We start from the raw sequence: 18,088 nt of genomic DNA on the forward strand, positions 1-18,088 counted from the left end.
GTCTCTCATTAGAACCAGCTAAATCCACTACTCCTGTAGTGGTGAAGACTGTCCCTGCAACTCTTCCTCCTGTCCCTGTGGTGATGATGTCGTCCATGAAAGTGCCTCCCATTAAACCAGCTCCGAGTAAATCCGCTACGGTAATGCCTGTCCCGCCCTCAACTTCAGCTCCGGCTCCACCTGTGGCTAGGCCTGCTCCTGCAGTAACCGTCAAACCCACTGTGCAGGTCGATGTTAGCCGCCCCGCTGTTACTCCGCCCGTTAGCACAGCTCCCTCGGGAAAAGCTCCCGTTCAGACGGCCGCAGCTGTCCAAGTCACGGCAGCCAAAGCCAAGACCACCATTAGCATCAGTGTTGGCAAACCCCAAACCAAATTGGGGCCTCCCCCCCCTGTCCCACCCAAACCTCGAAGTCCTGTAAATGCAGTCCCTCAAATAACCAACAAATCCCCATCTCCCGCACCAGCACCCGCGCCTGTCATCGGTAAACCTATTTCGTCTGTTCCGATGTACGTGCAGGCTGCGACCGCGCGGGCTACTCCGCCTTCTCAATCTAGTTCCACCCCGACAACCACCACCATTACAGTCACTCCTGTGACTGTCTCAGTACCCGTGGCTGTCTCGCGGCCCGTGGTGGTGGTGGTGCAGAGCTTGACGCCACTTCTGCAGGTAGGGGACAGCCGGAGCATCCCCTCCGGACGGGTCACCCCGACCGGACGGGTCACGCCGTCAGGACGGGCCACGCCGTCAGGACGGGCCACACCTTCGGGCCGCAGGACGCCATTGGGAAAGCCCGGAGAGGGATCTCTGCGCCAGGGAGTTCCACAGAAGCCTTACACCTTCATGGATGAGAAAGCAAGGTAACGGCAGAGACAAACGTATTAAGCAAAATTAACTATCTTACAAGCCTCTTGGATCAGAAGTTTCAGTCGGTTGCAATCTATAATCTCACCACTAGGTGCCGCCAAACACACTGAACGTTTAAGTAAAGTTTTAAATGCAAGACTTTTACTTGTAGAAGTAGAGTATTTTCACAGCATAGTATTAGAATTTAAGTAGAGGATCCGAGTACATCTTTCGTGATATAAAATCAATAAAAAGAATTTAAACTTTTGGAGCAGTGAACTCTGCTGTTCTGCTGAATACATGTTGATTGTTATTTTTTCATTTTTTGCCCCTAAATATTTGTACTTGTTCATTTGAAAGGACAAAGAGTTAAACTATTTGAATATGCATTATGAATGTCTTTTATTTTCGAGTTTTTTACCACAAGCCAAAAACGTCATCTGCGTCAGATTTAGCTGAGCTGTACATAAATCTCTCGGTGCTCTTTTTGCCCATGGGACACACAGCATTCGGAGAAGTCACCATTGACTCATTCTTTGTCACACAGGGGTCGGTTCGGTGTGATCCGTGAGTGCCGGGAAAACGCCACAGGCAACCTCTTCATGGCTAAGATCGTTCCATATGAGGCAGACAGCAAGCAGACGGTGCTGCAGGAGTACGACATCCTCAAGTCCCTTCATCACGACAGGATCATGGCTCTGCATGAAGCTTACGTCACCCCGCGCTACCTGGTGCTCATCTCCGAGTACTGCAGTGGGAAGGAGCTTCTCTTCAGCCTCATAGACAGGTGAGGCCAAACGGCTGTACTTCTCTGATGTAGGTTTCCTGTTTATACTGAGTTTATTTTAAAATGCCTCAATAAATGCCTTAAAAAACAAATCCTCTCCTGGAGCCCTCTAACAAGCTGTTTTGTGGCGTGATCCAGGTTCCGTTACTCAGAGGATGATGTGGTGACCTACATTGTGCAGATCCTCCAGGGTCTGGACTACCTCCACACCCGACGCATCCTCCACCTGGACATCAAGCCAGAGAACGTCATCATCACCTACATGAACGTCATCAAGATCATTGACTTCGGCAGCGCTCAGACTTACAACCCCCTCTTCCTCAAGCAGTTCAGCCCTCCTATCGGAACACTGGAGTATATGTGTAAGGGCTTGTTTTACACGCACTACTGGGAATGTCAAAGTGAAGCTGCTCTACTCAATATACAAGCAACTGTTTGCAAACGCGTTGGCCATACCAACCTTTATAAGGTGACTTGTCAGTGTGTTTACAGGTTGTTACGCTGCCCTCAAGTGGCCAAAAATCAATGACTGCATGTGTTGGATGGCTCAGGTCAATACAAATCCTGTCCTGATAATTCAGTTGGTTTGTCATTCAGTTACTTAAACTTCATTTAGAGCATTATCTATGTTGCAGGAGGGACATGAGGACAAAGTACAAACAGACAAGATTATGACTCAGTTGATTTGCCCACACAATGAAATTATCACACACCATATTTAAACATTAAGAGACGTCACCGAATAGAAATGTGTTCTATGTACTGAGTAACGGATGATGTTAAAGGGACAGAGCACCCCAAAATCACCTGTTCCTTCCTGTTCCTCTTACTTAATCTAGATATTTATATATCTAGATTATTTTGGTATGTCGGCTGTAGAGATGTCTGCCTTCACTTCAATTTAGGAACTATGGTTGAAAGAAAAATAGTTCCTATATGAAACTGCTCATAACAAGGTCTGTGGATTATCTTGAGTCATGATTTCTGGAAGTAGACGTCACTGTTCAGTTTTCCAGATGACATTGTTTTGCCATATAGTCTCATTATACTGTCCAAAAGTAGGCAACTCACACCAGAACGAGCTAGATTGATAAATAGCACTGCAGTTAAGGGGACACCTTCAAGTGTGCATTATGTAATCATTTATTTGGGAGTAAATTAAACGAAAAACACACAATGTTACAAAACAGATCTAAGTTGAGTACAAATTATTGACAGATAAACAGTACACGTCAATAGTGATGACAGTGATCTGTGTTGTCAGTGGGCGTGCACTAGCTATGGAAGCACAAACTTAATCGATCCATTCACACATTAAAAAAGGCTACACACACCATTTAGTAATTACATATGGTTTATTTGGTACAAAGACTATTTGCGGATGTAATTAAGGTTCAGTGTAATGTAATCAAAGCCGTACATTTTTCCCTTCTTCTTGCAGCTCCAGAGATGTTGAAAGGGGACGTTGTGGGTCCTCCAGCTGACATCTGGAGCGTGGGCGTACTGACTTTCACCATGTGAGTACCGCTTTCACAGCTTCCACCAAGAAAGCCCTCTTTAAATAGAAATATACAAGTGCTCGTAATTTGAAATGAGGCCTGTGATGGAAAATGTGCATTTCAGGTCTTTTTCCATATACTGTAATGTTACATGGTGTGGACATCTTGTCACTCTTGTAATATTCATTTAATTCACAACTAACCTGGTGAACGATCTTAGATTTTATTGTGTTTATTGCGACGTGTTTTGAGGGATCCACGCCGTTTTGTGAGTTTCAAAACTTCTCCCTGATTTTCCAGGTTGAGCGGCAAGTCGCCTTTCATTGAAAATGATCCTCAGGAGACGGAAGCCAGGATCCAGGCGGCAAAGTTTGACGTCTCTAAGCTCTACCACAATGTGTCCCAAAGTGCCTCTCTGTTTCTTAAAAAGATCCTCTGTAGCTACCCGTGGTAAGCTGAACACCCGTCCTTTTTGTAGTTCATTTTCTTTAAATCTCTCTATAAATTTTTGCATATTTGCATCCTCATGATCTGGTCTTCCACAGGGCCCGTCCCTCCATTAAGGACTGCTTCAATAACTCCTGGCTTCAAGATGCCTACCTGATGCGCCTTCGCAGGCAGACGCTCACCTTTACAACTACCCGTCTCAAGGAATTCTTGGCCGACCAGCAGCACAGGCGAGAGGAGGTGGCCACCAAGCACAAAGTCCTCCTGCGGTCCTACCAGAGCTCGCCACAAACCCCCACCAGCCCCGCCACGCCAACTGTGCCAGCTTCAGCCCCCACACCTGTCACCTAGTGAAAAAACAGGCTTCCAAACACCAGGTGTCCGGACTTACCGGGCGTGGAGGAACATCCTCGGAGCGAGACAAGACTTTGGGCCGTGAGGTGGGGTGGTCCCTTCAGGTTTGAGTTGTTGAACGTAGTCGGGCGAAAAAAACACAAAACAAAAACACACACTCAAGAAACCAGCAGTGGCTGTGGTCTACGGAGACGTCACTTCTTTTTCTTTTGTGGTTCTTAAAGTGAATCTAAAAGAACGATTTCACACTTAAGGGAACTCTTACAAAGTTACAAGAGCCTGAGTATTTTTTTACATGGCGGACCTTGTTCATACAAGGCAGGATGTCCTCTTCAAGTTAGTACCTCAAGGTTTGTAACTTTGCATACATTTTTGGATAAACTACTTCCTTTCTTACTGTCAACTCTCCAATGATTCGAGGGAATGCATTATCAATACGCTGTAGTAACCCTCCACGGAAGGCCTAAAACTGCTGTAGTAGAGTTTTGATGTTAAAAAACAGTTATTCACGAGATTCCAAAATGATGAGTACTGCACAATTTTAAAACAAGGAGGGCAGAAACAATTGATGCCTTTTCCACAGCAACACCTCTGCTTTATCGGTCTGTAGTTTCATATTCAAATGTGTCCTGACCAGATGTTCATTCTACGATGATCCACACCCTTAATCCAACTTGTTTGTGCTACAGTACCAGAGTTTTTGTAGCATTTCAATGATTGTCAAGATTGTAGCAGTTCCAGTTACTTCTTTTTGTTCTGAGTTTTTTTTAAATATAGAGTTCGGGGGAGACATCGGAGGATTCTCTACAAGGGCTAATAGAAAAGGACTCTTACAATTATCACAAATTTCCTCCCCAACGTTACTTAACATAGTAATGACAACTAATGATCCGCTCATTCTCAAAATCACAATTTTGTTTTGGAATTTGTTATTAGATCACCATTTCTGCTCCACATGACGATGTGCACAGCACCAGTGGCTCCACGCAGGACGGTCACTGTGATTGGTGGTTGGCAGGCACTAGCTCCTTCACCACCAGTAAGCTAACAGCCAGCACATTGGCTTCCAGTTCAGCTTCCACTCAGCCCAGTGTGAAGGATCCACTGGCTCTCATCTCTGAGTTGACTAAAAAGACGTTTCAAGACGTTTCAAGACGAGTCAAGTGAGTCCGCGTGTTCCTAGAACACTGAATCACGTTAGAAACCCACTGGTGATACTGGGGCGCCTCCATGTGCCCTTAACCTGTTAGCATTAGTCGGCATAAAAAATAGCCTCTCCAAGTCATTGAAGATTGTTTATTAATACATTGTTGAGAGCATTTGGTCTTATTTTAGCTGTCATCTTCAACTGCTTACAGCTATTGCTTTGAAAAATGTGTTTGTTTTTTTATATATAAATTACAGTCTTTAAATGACCGGACATTTTATAAACAAAGTTAAGATTTGAATTAGTTATAATTAAATTGTAAATTATTATTAATGGATTCTCTTAATGAAGCATCATGCAACTTTTTGGTTTCCAGCCCATACAAGCTTACAAGCACACGGTGATTCAATACACACGCAATATAGTAGTGCCTGCAGAGCGTACAACACATGAAATCAGAAATGTTATAAACCTAAGACAATCCATACAGCGCTTTATTCAAATAATATTTCAACATTTCCTCTTATTCCGTGCTCTATATATGAGATATGAGGAGGTATGTCTTAACAAAAAGAAAACTAGTCTTGGTTCTTCATCAAGAGATTGTAAATGTGACGATACCCGCCTGGTTGATTTGCAAAAAAATGGATAAATTATAATTGTTTTAAAAAGATTGTTGGGGGCATTTTTGCTTTTATTTGACCGCTTTAGAAACAGGGACTGGAAATTGGGCAGAGAGAGAGAGAGAGAGAGAGAGAGGTATGAATTAAAAAAAAAGTTGTGTTGTTCCTTTCATACCGCTTTGCTTTTTTGAGGGCAAATTCAGTTTTAAGACCAGCATGGGAAACATTTGCACAGTTTTTTTTTAATCACTTTTCTGTCACGTGTGTCGATACCAAGTACGGATTTGCACGCCTCACACACAAAGTGTAATCTCTGTGACAGATTGGATTCATTTTAAAGGAAGTACCGAGGACTTTTACCACGTCGAGCTGCGTCACACATTCACCAACATGAGTTGTTTTAATCTGTGTATTGACTGAGAGCGAGTGTTGGTAATTCTATGAAACTGTTTTACTAGTTCTATATATTCTCATGCTACTACTAGATAAATACTGCCCTTTTGTCTTTTTTTGCCTCGGTCCTTTTCCTATGCAGAGTAGAAGTTAATCACAGAGGGAGTTGTTTTTAAACCTGAATGAAAACATGCGAGAGCAGCATGAGAATGCAAATGTTGCGTTCAACTCTAAACGTCTGTGCAATATATTATGTTCTTCAATCATATAAACTGGAACTACAACTGTTTGTAAGCAGCCAACAGGGATTTGAAAAAAAAAGAAAAGAAAAAGATGTTGACCGCTCCACGTTTTGTATTAAAAATCCTTTGCCGTATTTTTGTGGAATGTGTTGCAGTGCCTCGTGATGGATATTAGACCCACAGAGAAAAAAAAGTTTAAATGAATGACAAGTTCGTATATTTTGGGATTATATGAATGTGACTGCTTTTGTGTGTGTTACGCAATTTGTTTATTTATTGAGTGACTGTGTTTGTTATAGCTGCCGCTTTTTATTTTGTGAACTTTCTGAACCTGGCATGGAAAATGGCATGACAGCTGTTAAGGCTATGAACAATAAAGGAAATATGACACGTATATATATGGATACAGTGTCGCGATTTATTCGTGCAGCGGGATGAAATCCAGGTGTGAAAAGTGTCAGCAGAGCTCTGAATTACTGTTGGATTTGCAATATTTTAGAAATGATAAATTTGACTGATTTACACAAAAGAGATGACATGAAAAGTGTTTCCACTCTAATAAAGGACCACAGTCGGGTCACGATTTTATGTTGAGGCCCCTCCCTCCACATGACCCCGACGACCAACATTTAAGTCTCGCCAGGGGACGACTCGCATTTCAATCACAAACAAAACTATTAACCGCTCCCAAATTCTCAGGAGCGTTCGACATGAAGGCTTTATAAGGACGGCAAAGTACCTCTGCGACATTTGTTGCGCATCCTCAATCAGCCTTGTCGTGCCGAGTGTTTCCTAAAATCCAAAGAAGGAAAAGGAACGTCGGGCCGACGAGTCGTTCTCCTTGATCCTCGAGGACCTCTACACATAAAGCGTGAAGGGTTTTTAGGTTTGCTGACTCGGGTGTGGATCTGAAGTGTAGAGTGCAGCTTCGAGAGGTTCTCCGAGGTAAGAAAACTTGACACAAGGTTGTAAAAAAATAAGAAATGCTCGGCAAGGTAATGCATATTATTTCATTTTGTAAAGAGCTCCTCTTCTCCAGAGTATAAAGGCCCTTTTCACAGAAGAATTTTTAACATGTCGCAGTAGAAAGAGCACAGGTGTAAATAATACAATTAATGAGGGATGAATGCCATTAAGCTGCCTCAGTTTCAGGGTCCTGCTGTGGTGAATGGGACACTTGAATAGAACGGAGCCATCGTTAATGTCATTAGTCATGTCTTCTGTGAAAAAGGCCATTTGGATATCGAATACGCTTTTTTTTTAATGACCTCAACAAGTTCCTTCTCGTGCTAACCTGCTCGGATCCCTGCAGATGTCCAAGGCGAAGGCTGCACCCCCCCCCACCTGGGTGCACTCTGAACATCAACGATCCTCAGGTCCAGGAGGCCGCCATCCGAATCCAAGCCTCGTATCGCGGCCACAGGTACCGAAACAATCCCACGTCTGCTGGCATTATTGTTTAAAGCAGTCAGTATGCTTCAAGCAAAGGGATCGTCGGTTATTCACCCCCCCCCCCCCCACCTTTCCTCACCTGTCTGTTCTTGTTCGTATGAAACTTTGCATGTGCTCCGTTGAAGCATACTGACCCCGTTTTGGCGGGGGAAAAAAGCACGCAAAGTGATTCTTGCATTCTTGTTTTTCCCCCTCTCATAGGTCGCGTAAAGAGCTCCAGGAGAAAGGCCCTCCCAAGATCCTGCAGGAGCTCAAAGATGTGGTTCTTGTCGAGGGCAGCGCCGCGAAGCTGGAGTGCAGCGCTTTCCCAGACCCTTTCATCGTCTGGTGCAAGGACGGCAAACAGCTGAAGGACGGCCCCAAGTACCGCTACGTTTTTGAAGACCCAGATTTTGTGGCGCTCGTGGTTCGAGACGGGGTGCAGGCTGATCTGGGAAAATACACGGTCTCCATCAAAAATCCATTCGGACAGACGTGTGGATCTATTCTAGTGGAAGGTGTGTACAAGTAGTTAGCGTTAGTGGGCTTTTGTTGTTTTATGGTGGGGCGTGAATCTGAGTTTTGTTCGTTTGACACGGTCGGAGGAATCAGAATTGAATCAAACAGATTAAACAGTGATTACTCTTTTGTACAACTTTATCTTTCAGGCAACATCCAAATTCTAGCACTTGTGATCATCCACAAGTCATGTGGCTGACGGAGTATTTGCATCTTGCTTTCCCAGTCCCTGCTAAGGTTGCTACAAAGGCCCAGACAACATGAAGGCCAAGAGGGGGACAACGGTGGTGCTCAAGGCTGCAATACGCGGGGAGCCTCCTCCAGATGTTGCCTGGCTCAAAGACGGAGATGACATCGATGAAGATGACAGGTCGTCTCTTTTAGAAACCCAATAAGCAGGAATAATGTATACATTTGTGTTTACCATGCTTTTTCAGGATGTGTGTACATGTATAATCTGCATTTTTTTGTGAATGCCACATTTACAAACATTATCCAATAACTGTATGCAAATGAAGAGATGTGAATCTAATTCTAGGGAAATCAAATAGCGATAATAAAGGGACTATGACTGTCTTTCAGGGTGTTCTTCGACATGGGAGACACAATCTTGACCATCAAAAATGCAAAGTTGTCTGATGCTGGCAGGTATGAGGTGTTTGCGGAGAACAGCCTGGGCACAGACCAGTCCTTCGCTCGCGTCGACATCCTCTGATGGAACCTCTCCACTATACACCGGTGCTGATGCGACGAGCTTCTGTTTTCTCTTATAGTGCAATCCAATGGACAATATACTGTATCACTAATGTGTTCCAAGCTGTACATTCAGTCATGACCATGAGAAAAAGTAAAGATTTTTTTGCTAACAGCTTTTTGGAGTGTTTTTTTTTTTTTTTTATGCAAGTATTGTGTCTGATAGAAATGGGGGGAAAAGTAAAGATTTATTATGAAAAAGACCGCATTTTACCATAATAATAAATACAAAACCTATCAGCCATCTTGACATTTAACATTAAGATGAGAGGGTTACTTAAATATATAGTGTATGTGGACATGAATGGAATTCAACTGTGTGCAGTCAGAGATTTGTTTTTATGCTGCCAGCAGCATCTAGCTGTGATCAGAGGAATTACAGCTACACTGTCTTTTCCACTCAGCTGTGTGTGGTGATTGTTATTTGATTCGAATGCAGTAAAACAGGCAGAAAGTCACAGCAAGGAGTTCCATTTTCAGTATAGTATAGTTGCAGAGGTTTTAAAAAAACGTAAATAATCGCCCTCGTTTACATGTGGGAGGAGTCTTGCTGGAGGTTTTTCAAAAGGGAGAGAGAGTAACTTTGATCTAAGGTGTGGACACTTTAAAGACAGTCCGTAACTTCCTCTTCTCTCGGTCGGTTTCAAGGCTGCCCCCGTCCAACGTCAACGCTGTGCTTGAAAACAAACTTTAAAAATAAGACACGCGCAAGAAACGTCTCACTTTAACGGCAGAAAACAAAAACTATTTCATTATCCACATGAAAATTATGAAAAATATCGTTTTTATACATGTTGCATCACTTTTATTCGGCAAATTTACACTCAAAATATCGCAAAAATAAAACATCAGAAACGTACAGAAATGTCCCTGCAACATTTTCCCCAATAAAACGAGCAACTCCGACACACGTGCGGTGATATTCAGCGGAGAGCCTCGCGTCCTGCATTGTGGCTTTAAGAATGGGGCTTCCTTGAAACCGTCAAGTTCCATGTTTGCATGGCCAAATAGATGAACTTATTCAACGTAACAACTTTTAGAAATAACTCATTTTAGACGCTTTTAACTTTTTGCATTTTAGAGCTGTTTGCTCCGTTACGCTTTGCTTTGCACGCGTGTCTGCTGTTTGCAGAGTTTCTTAAGTTTTACGCTCAGTATGCGCGTTAGCAGACAGGGAGTGGCAAAATATAAATACTTTTTTTTTTTTTCTGCCACAACACCTCGAACTCATTTGTATATACAGCAATAACGTCCCTGTCTTTGAGTGACGGATCTAATGGACCATTCTCCGTCGATAATCACGCAAGTAACCAGAGACGAGGAGGAAAATGCGACTTGTCGTGAGGACGGTGAGTTTGTCCAAAAGTTTACTGCACTTTTTCTGCTGCGCCTGACCATGTCAGCGAGACAACGAAACGAGACGGGCGGTGGTGTCTTTTTAGGACGCCACGGTGTCGCAAATGTGAACAAGTGGTGCACGTGAACGAGCTCTGACAGTGTCTTCTCGCACCGGGGGAAAAACAACTATAAAGTCCTTGAACGGCATTGTTTTAAACGTTTTGATCCAGCTTTGAGTGAGTTTGAAAACAGGTTGCCTTCTGGGTAGGCCGAAGCCACTGGCAGCCGTTAAGGAGCTTTACACGCACATATTGGACACTAATTTAGATTTAAACGACTATGTGTGGTACAAAACCAACCAAAAAAGTCACTGAGCTGTCAGAGTTTTGTGTTAAATGCAGAGTGCGCGCAAAACATCCGAAATAATAGGTCCTATCAAAGGGGGCGTGGTCACTTTGACAGTTCACTGTTATTGTTTTGGACTGATGTTGATCTGCTTCAGTGTATCTTATCAAGATAATCCCAAGAAGGTATTTTTTTAACAATATGAACTCATAATAATGCTAAAATGTACATTACCTAGGCCACGTATATTATGAATATGAGGGACTAGAAAGCATGGCCATAACTCATAAGTGTGGCACTCCTTATGATATAGTAGTTCTCATCAGTAGTTCAGGGTTAACAGGTGCTCCCTGAATTTATGACACATGTCTCAATTTAAGAGCTCACAAGTACAAAACAGTCATTCCCACAGGGGGACAATTCTACTAAGTTAATACTTCCACTTGAAATGGATCTGTGCTCTCACAGGGGTCAGGAGAAACCAAGGTGGTGGAAATCAAGTTATTCAATATCATCATGCTAAATTAACAATGATTTGAATGTGACATTTTGAAGTGTTCCCACACAAGATGAATCAGTTCTAGCTGTAGCCTACTAAGTATCAAGGAAAGCGTTCATCTCATCCCCATCAAATGTCACTCGTACACCACGTTTGGGAGCAGTGGTTGGCTTCATGAGGTAGGATCCTCATTTAGGATTAACACCAACGGAAAAAAAACAGTGTCATTTTAGGATGTTGTCTCTGTTCCATTCTTTAGGTTTGATATTGGTAACCTCAAAAAGATCAAGCTTTTAAATGCAAAGAACACAGAACTTCAAATTAGAGTCTGAAACGTATGAATTTCACGAGAAATACGGGGTCACCGAACTGTCACATAAATCCCCCGTGTGGCGCTGCTAAGGATAACAATGAGCACATAGTGAAGTGCTGAAAGATGTTTTTGTCTCTTCCCAGGTGTGACTTTGAAACAAGAAACATTCCTTCACGGGGCTTTGAAGGTGTTGCTGTTTTTCTAAGCATCAAGTAAATGCTTATTATGCTGGGCATTGCCCAGTATTTGTGATCATCGTTTTTAACTTTTTAAAAGCTTTTAATTTTGTGTGTGTGTGTGTGTGTGTGTGTGTGTGTGTGTGTGTGTGTGTGTGTGTGTGTGTGTGTGTGTGTGTGTGTGTGTGTGTGTGTGTGTGTGTGTGTGTGTGTGTGTGTGTGTGTGTGTGTGTGTGTGTGTGTGTGTGTGTGTGTGTGTGTGTGTGTGTGTGTGTGTGTGTGTGTGTGTGGTCAGTCAGAAGATGGCAGCACTGTCCAGTTTACGAGCCCGAGCTGCTCTCGCATTACTTCCTCCTGGCCAAGAGGTCAGGAGTCCGAAGACATGGCTGCTATTCAGCAGCGAGGCGCCATAAGACATAAGGGTGGGGGGGGGAGCTGTCTTCAGCCCTTCTGTAGTTTCACAAGTAGCCGTAGCCAAATACGTATCACCGTATCATTTCCTTCAGGACCCTTTAGTTTAATTCTATGTTTGGTGGCAATTTCTAATGTGTCGTTTTATGGCCATGATTACATGGTTATTACTGCGTAGTTTAGAATATTTTTATTTCCTGTTCACTGAAGGCAGCACAGCAACGTCAACTGGAGTAAATACAATATGAAGCGAGTTCGTCAGATTGTGACAGAATATCCGGTGTCACAAGTGGCGGATAGGCGGCCGCGGGAGGCCTCATTCTTGTCTGTGTCTGGATGGGAATAGAAGGCAGCCATGTGCAGAGGCAGCATACCTCGTCCGGGTTGAGGGTGGGGGGAGCACGCCGATATGGCGCGAGGTCTTTCGCTGCCCCCTCGGGATATGCTGTAACCTCATTATCAGCGTCTGAGAGGTGTGAGGAATGCTGCCGTACACTTCGCTTCTTCTTACCAATATCGGCTTCCTAATTATACACCCGGGCCCGAGCAAACAGCGAGCAAATGAGTGCAGCTAATGGATCCAGCTACAATGACATTAATGGGATTCATTATAAATGGGGAAATAAAAATCTGCTCTGGTCTATGATCGCTGCCGTATAGCTCTTAAATACCAGCCGAGTGTCAGCGTTTCAAAGGTCGTCTCTGGTCCAGCACGCCGGTGTGACGACCCACCTGCAGATCAGGACCCAACCCTGCAACATGGACAGCCGCTCGGAGGAAGAAACTGTGTGTGCTGGCACATGCTGCGAACCGCGTGACACCGTGTCAGAGCAAAGTGAGCAACTGACGTGGCGCAATATTGTCTTCTGTATGCATCACGTGAGCCCTTTCGATGATCTGTGAGACTTTACATGAGTTTCATAAACTCGATGCATCCCATTGTGTTGATGAACCGGGCACACCCATGTCAAGCTCTCGCTGTATTATTTTTAGCCACAGCCTAGAACAACACAGCCTTCCCCATGCTGGTGGCCCTCGGGAAGGCAGTGTTGTTCTTTCGATCCACCGCCTCGGCCTGGACTGAAATAACTCAACTGTTGGAGGAATTGGCAGGAAATTTGGTCCTCACGATCATGTCGTGTAACAACATTTGAGATCCCTTAACTTAGTTGTGTGATCTTCAGAAAAAAAAAAGAAAGAAATCCCCAAAACTTTGGTTTCTGACCAAATATGTGAAACCTAATGACGATCCTTCATGTTTAGTGCTAACGTACTAAACTAAGGGGGATCAAATCGCCCCATCATCTGATTAATGGACGACCCACTCGGTCACCTGAGACTCAGCCGACAGCATGTTAACGTTGGGATTGCGAGCGTGTTACCATGCTCACATTAGCATGTAGCTTGTGCTGTGCATATAGACACAGTTACGGCCTAGCAAAGCCGCTAGCGTGGCTGTAGCGTATTAGTCTTAAAAAAAAAAAAGGTTAAACATTTTGAACCACTGAAGCGTGGCACTTCTCTGACCACTTGCTAATAGTTCTGTTTATTTACCATCTCTTGGTTCACATGCAAAGATATGAAATGGTTGTACGCCCATTACTTGTATTGTTTCACTGATCAACCTCAGCATTATCTCTCTTTAATCCCATGCTGTAAATGTAAATGAAACCAGTGTGACTGTGGTTTGTACTTTGTGACCCGTCCTTATTTTAGACCTGAGCTCGGGGACTGACACGATGTTGCAGAGTAGTGTATACGGTGTCAGCGGTTTAACGTGGTTCACTCCATACGCACGCCCTGGAGCATTTATGTGCAGCGTAAACGCATAGCGAAGACATTTCCTGCTGTAGGTTTGTATTTGACACCGCAAGGTTTTCTTTGGGACCGTTTTTTACTGTGCGTGTGCGGCACTACATACTGTATTTGTGCATAGAGTATCATCATTAACCACTGTCGGCAGCTGCTCCGGCGGGCTATTTTAGGCACTCCGATGTGTAATATCAGATGAGCGTGATGTTTTCTAACGCTACAAGCTTCACCTGCCCGGTCCCCTCACACGTGTTCACGCGCAGGCCTCTCGCCTCGGGGCCCGAGAGAGGAATGTCCAGACGAGCATGACCGGGGCCCATTATGACAGCTCGTCCACTGTCAGCCCCAGTTGAATGAAGTAGTCAACATAGTCATCATGAAGAACGCCTAAAAGTAGGTCACACTTGTTAGGGATTAAGCCAGGCCGAAAACAAAGGTTATTAGGTTGTTATAAAGGCTGTATAGATAGATAAATAAATATATATATTTGTCATATATTACAATAACTTTTGAGTCATTTTGTACATATTTCATGTGTGTTTTCAGAGTTTGTATTTAAATTGGCCGCTTGTTACCTTTTACTGTTATGGGATTATTATAATGAATATAATATATGTAGTGATGAATAGCTGGCGTTATGAAAAATAATACTGAGGACACTTCTAATGTACAAAATCTTTTTAAAAATACATTCGGAGCAAGCTGAGAACATCTACAATGCTTCCTTTTTAATAATTTATTTCTGATTTGCAATATTCCCGCGTTAGAGGACGTGTTTCGGTCATTTCCGGCAGTCACCATAGCGACACTCCATTTGTTGTCCGCTCCAAAAGCTAACCGTTGCCCGTCTGTCCTACTTTGCAATCATTTCATATTAGCACCAAAAGCAAGTTGACAGCTCTATGATAGACCTCATACTGAGTCTGATCTGAGTAGCGTGCTAATGCCTTCGCTGACAGCTCTGACTGCTCATCGAGGCTCAGCTAATTTGTCATCTTTTTTCTTTTTTTGAAAACTCATCGCTCTGACACCAGTTGATGAGATGTTTTTGCTTCCCAAGATTCAAGCTCAAACCATGTTCATTAAAGGGGAACTACGTGCATTTCCAAAACAGTCCACTGATATTAGTTAACATGAACAACTCTCTCCCAAATCCAAAAACTAGACTCAAAACTCAAATCTGTGATGTCTTTAAATGATATAGTGTGGAACTGCTCCATAGATAATGAAGTGGGGAAAGATGTTATGGATGACACAGAAAGCACCCAGGGGGATGTTTAGTATACAGGTGGGTTTTCTGTTTCAGAACCGAGAACGCAACAATAGAGTGAAGCTCATTTGGGTATAAAAAATAAAACATTCTGTGGCTCCAGAAAATCCGTCTCCCATTCATCGTCTTTGGAGCAGCTCCAGACTTAATACTTGATAACATTCCCAAGTTTGAGACTTTCTTCTCTGGTTTCTGGCTGTGAGAAAGAGTAGCTCATGTTCATTTAACTTTCCTCGGCCATGAAAACAACATTGGAATTCTTAATGTTGTCGACATTCCCTTTTGTAAGATTTGTAAAATCTGTTGTTTCAAAAAATAAATCTTGACCGTCATGAATGCAAATATAGAGGAACTTTGATAACAGCTTGTAATTTGATTTTAATTCTACATTTGTCTGTAAGTTTAAATGAGTACCTCCCCTGCTGACCCTTGTTATAACACATGTAACAGTATAGAGTACATGTATTACTGTAAGGCATTCTTAGTGTCATTCTGTGATATGTATTATAATCAAGCAAAAATGATGATGACAGTTAAAACATCAGATTTTTTAAATTTAGATTCACTATCACAGTGATAAGAAACATAAGTACTTAACAGCCAATGCAGTAAATAACCTGTTGCCTATGTATACATACATCTGTTCAATGTTAGTCATTCTGATTATTCAAGCAAATTCTTGGTATTCGAACAACACTGGAATTGAAATGTGTTCAGGATGTCTCCACCTGACTATTTCTGGGGCCGAAATGTACACCTACACTTTTTGTTATGCAATGTCATTTAATCTTTTGCTGCACAACTAAAATAACCATAGTCCAGCAGTACACAACATGACAGAGAGCACAGGGGGGGGGGGGGTCCCGCTGACAGACCAGCCAGAGGGATGCACAGATCACTTTTACTGAATCAGCAGTGCTGCGAGTCCGGACCAGATGTGCCCGAAACACTCCGGATACTATTTCTGAAGTCACTGACGAAATAAAACCGGAATAACACAAATAAAGAACAATACAGTTGAATAATGAATGAAATCCAGAGAGCATGTTGATGAGCAGTTTGACTGTAGCTGAAGAATAACCCTAATCAGTTCCACTTTAGTGGGATCTATGCATCCTTGTCATGTTGGTGCAGTAAGATCATCTCCTCTATTCCAGGTGCCAACGACGTTTCCCCGTCCAAGAAGCCTCGCAGCAGAGGCCTTCTCCACAGTCTCTTCTGCTGTCTTTGTAGCAAGGAATCGGAGCCGCCTCCCCTAAAAAACAATGCCCCCCTCTTGGTCGAGGAAAATGGAAGTCTGTCAAAAGTAAGTTCACCGCTCACTGTTCCTTGTGATATCAACTTTTACCCTCACCCTCTTTGAGCAGCATGCGGTCGACGTGATTGACGGCCGCGTAATGCGTGAAACACGTGTTTTCTTGGCTTCAAGCTTTTCGTGTTTACAAGAGCACATCTCCTGGGCTGGGATGTGTTACGGGCAGTGTTGAAAAGCCCTGCTGTGTTCAGACATCTATCAAGATAACTGGGCGTCTCATGAAGGGTGTAAATGGTGTAAATATTACAGAGGTCTGACTGGAAGATCACCACACAGAAAAAAACGCTACTGGAGATGTGCCACAAGCGAGGTACACCACACTAATCATCAGGATGCTTCAGAGTATTTGGTCTTCGTCTTTAAACCTTTCCTGCAATAACGTATGCAGAGACTATAATGATTGACCACTGTAACATTACCTTTACAGTTTTGGACAATTGACAATGCCCCTGTGGTTTCACTGAGCGTATTCTTGGAAAACATTATGACTTTTTGCCGTTATGGTCTGCAGATCAAGTGGTCAAGACGTTCTCAGGTGTCGGTTTCAGATTTATGCCTTAGTTCAGCCTCTTTATTGAGATTTGATATTCCAGAAGTTATTTGTCACGTCTTTCCAAGTACCCAAAATAAATTGCTTGGTCTCTAGCAAAGGGGGGAGGGGGGAGGTGGGCCGAGTCCAGTCCTATGCTCGGTTTTTGGTTGTGACAAACTGTCATATCAACACGCATGCTGCTCCTGTTGCTGTTACTCTCCTTGGGGCCTCTGGTCTCACTGACTCCCCCCCCACCAGCTGTGTGCATATCCACTCTGAATGGGCCCTCCAGTTACCTGCCAGTCATTTGGACTCTGACTCTGCATGATCCGGATCCAATGCGTGGAGTAAAAACTTTGAGCAAACAGAATCCAGACTGAGGAATCCTTTTCCTGATGCATTTGGAAAACTCCGAGCAGAGTAAAGTCTCTGGGGAAGGCGAGCCGTCTACTGAGGCCATGCTTGCTGAACAACGCCAGGTTCCCAGTTTAACAGAAGCTGCGGATTTAACCAGCCCTTCAAAGGGAAGTGCCGAACTTGGCATGCAAGTCCTTGTGGAATATACGGAGCAGACTGTTGTCAGCAGAGACATGGACCCTTCTAATCTTTGTCTGGATCTTTGCAACATGAGTAGAGATGAGACTGAATCGTGCACATATTGCAATGGACACTGTGAGAGCTTTGAGCAATATCCAGAAAGTGATGGATTTTTTCAATCTCACCAGATCCTCGATCAGTGTGAGACTTCGGGGTTAAGTCAAGCATTTGAAGAATGTGCTCAACACTGTGTGTACTTCAAACCTTGCGACTCTTCTGAGCACTGCGCCAATCATAGCGTAGCCTCCAAATGTAGTTCTTGCTGTGAACGCTGTGCGGGACACCTCCGGTTATTTCAGCAATGTAAGACCTCCAATCAACAGTTTGAGTCTTTTGACTTTAAGCCAGCTTTAGTGGCGGTGAACTGTGACGGTTTCGGGCAGTGTGAAATGTCTGATTTCATACCTAGATGCACGGACCTTGGGTTACTGCAACAATAC

The 18,088-nt window shown here is 43.5% G+C and overlaps 3 protein-coding genes across 7 annotated transcripts in view; all 3 read left to right on the top strand.

Moving 5' to 3' along the window:
• The window catches only part of spegb (striated muscle enriched protein kinase b), a 38,941-nt gene extending 32,210 nt beyond the window's left edge, over positions 1-6,731 (top strand). Inside the window, exons 36-41 of the mRNA XM_076105326.1 lie at positions 13-859; positions 1,393-1,632; positions 1,771-1,994; positions 3,074-3,149; positions 3,432-3,581; positions 3,677-6,731. Of these exons, the coding sequence (XP_075961441.1) occupies positions 13-859; positions 1,393-1,632; positions 1,771-1,994; positions 3,074-3,149; positions 3,432-3,581; positions 3,677-3,929 (1,790 nt within the window). The 3' untranslated portion in view covers positions 3,930-6,731. The remainder of the gene's footprint in view (positions 1-12; positions 860-1,392; positions 1,633-1,770; positions 1,995-3,073; positions 3,150-3,431; positions 3,582-3,676) is intronic.
• Positions 6,732-7,649: 918 nt separating this feature from the next.
• On the top strand, positions 7,650-9,897 carry LOC142964831 (SPEG neighbor protein-like). Its single transcript, XM_076105372.1, is given in 6 exon segments — positions 7,650-7,670; positions 7,672-7,760; positions 7,991-8,286; positions 8,514-8,530; positions 8,533-8,657; positions 8,870-9,897. Coding segments are annotated over 6 exon segments (681 nt in total). The 3' UTR covers positions 9,003-9,897.
• A 114-nt stretch (positions 9,898-10,011) lies between these two features.
• The window catches only part of LOC142964809 (carboxy-terminal domain RNA polymerase II polypeptide A small phosphatase 1-like), a 27,605-nt gene continuing 19,528 nt past the window's right edge, over positions 10,012-18,088 (top strand). For 2 of the 5 annotated variants that reach the window (XM_076105347.1, XM_076105365.1), the window contains exons 1-2: positions 12,003-12,957; positions 16,362-16,510. In XM_076105347.1, coding sequence (XP_075961462.1) covers positions 12,882-12,957; positions 16,362-16,510 — 225 coding nt within the window. In that variant the 5' untranslated portion in view covers positions 12,003-12,881. The other 3 variants (XR_012957574.1, XM_076105337.1, XM_076105356.1) reach the window with 2 other exon arrangements.

This window comes from Anarhichas minor, unplaced genomic scaffold (assembly GCF_050575085.1).
Source record: "Anarhichas minor isolate MPS153535 unplaced genomic scaffold, ASM5057508v1 ptg000004l, whole genome shotgun sequence".
In the NCBI taxonomy this organism is placed as follows: Eukaryota; Metazoa; Chordata; class Actinopteri; order Perciformes; family Anarhichadidae; genus Anarhichas; species Anarhichas minor.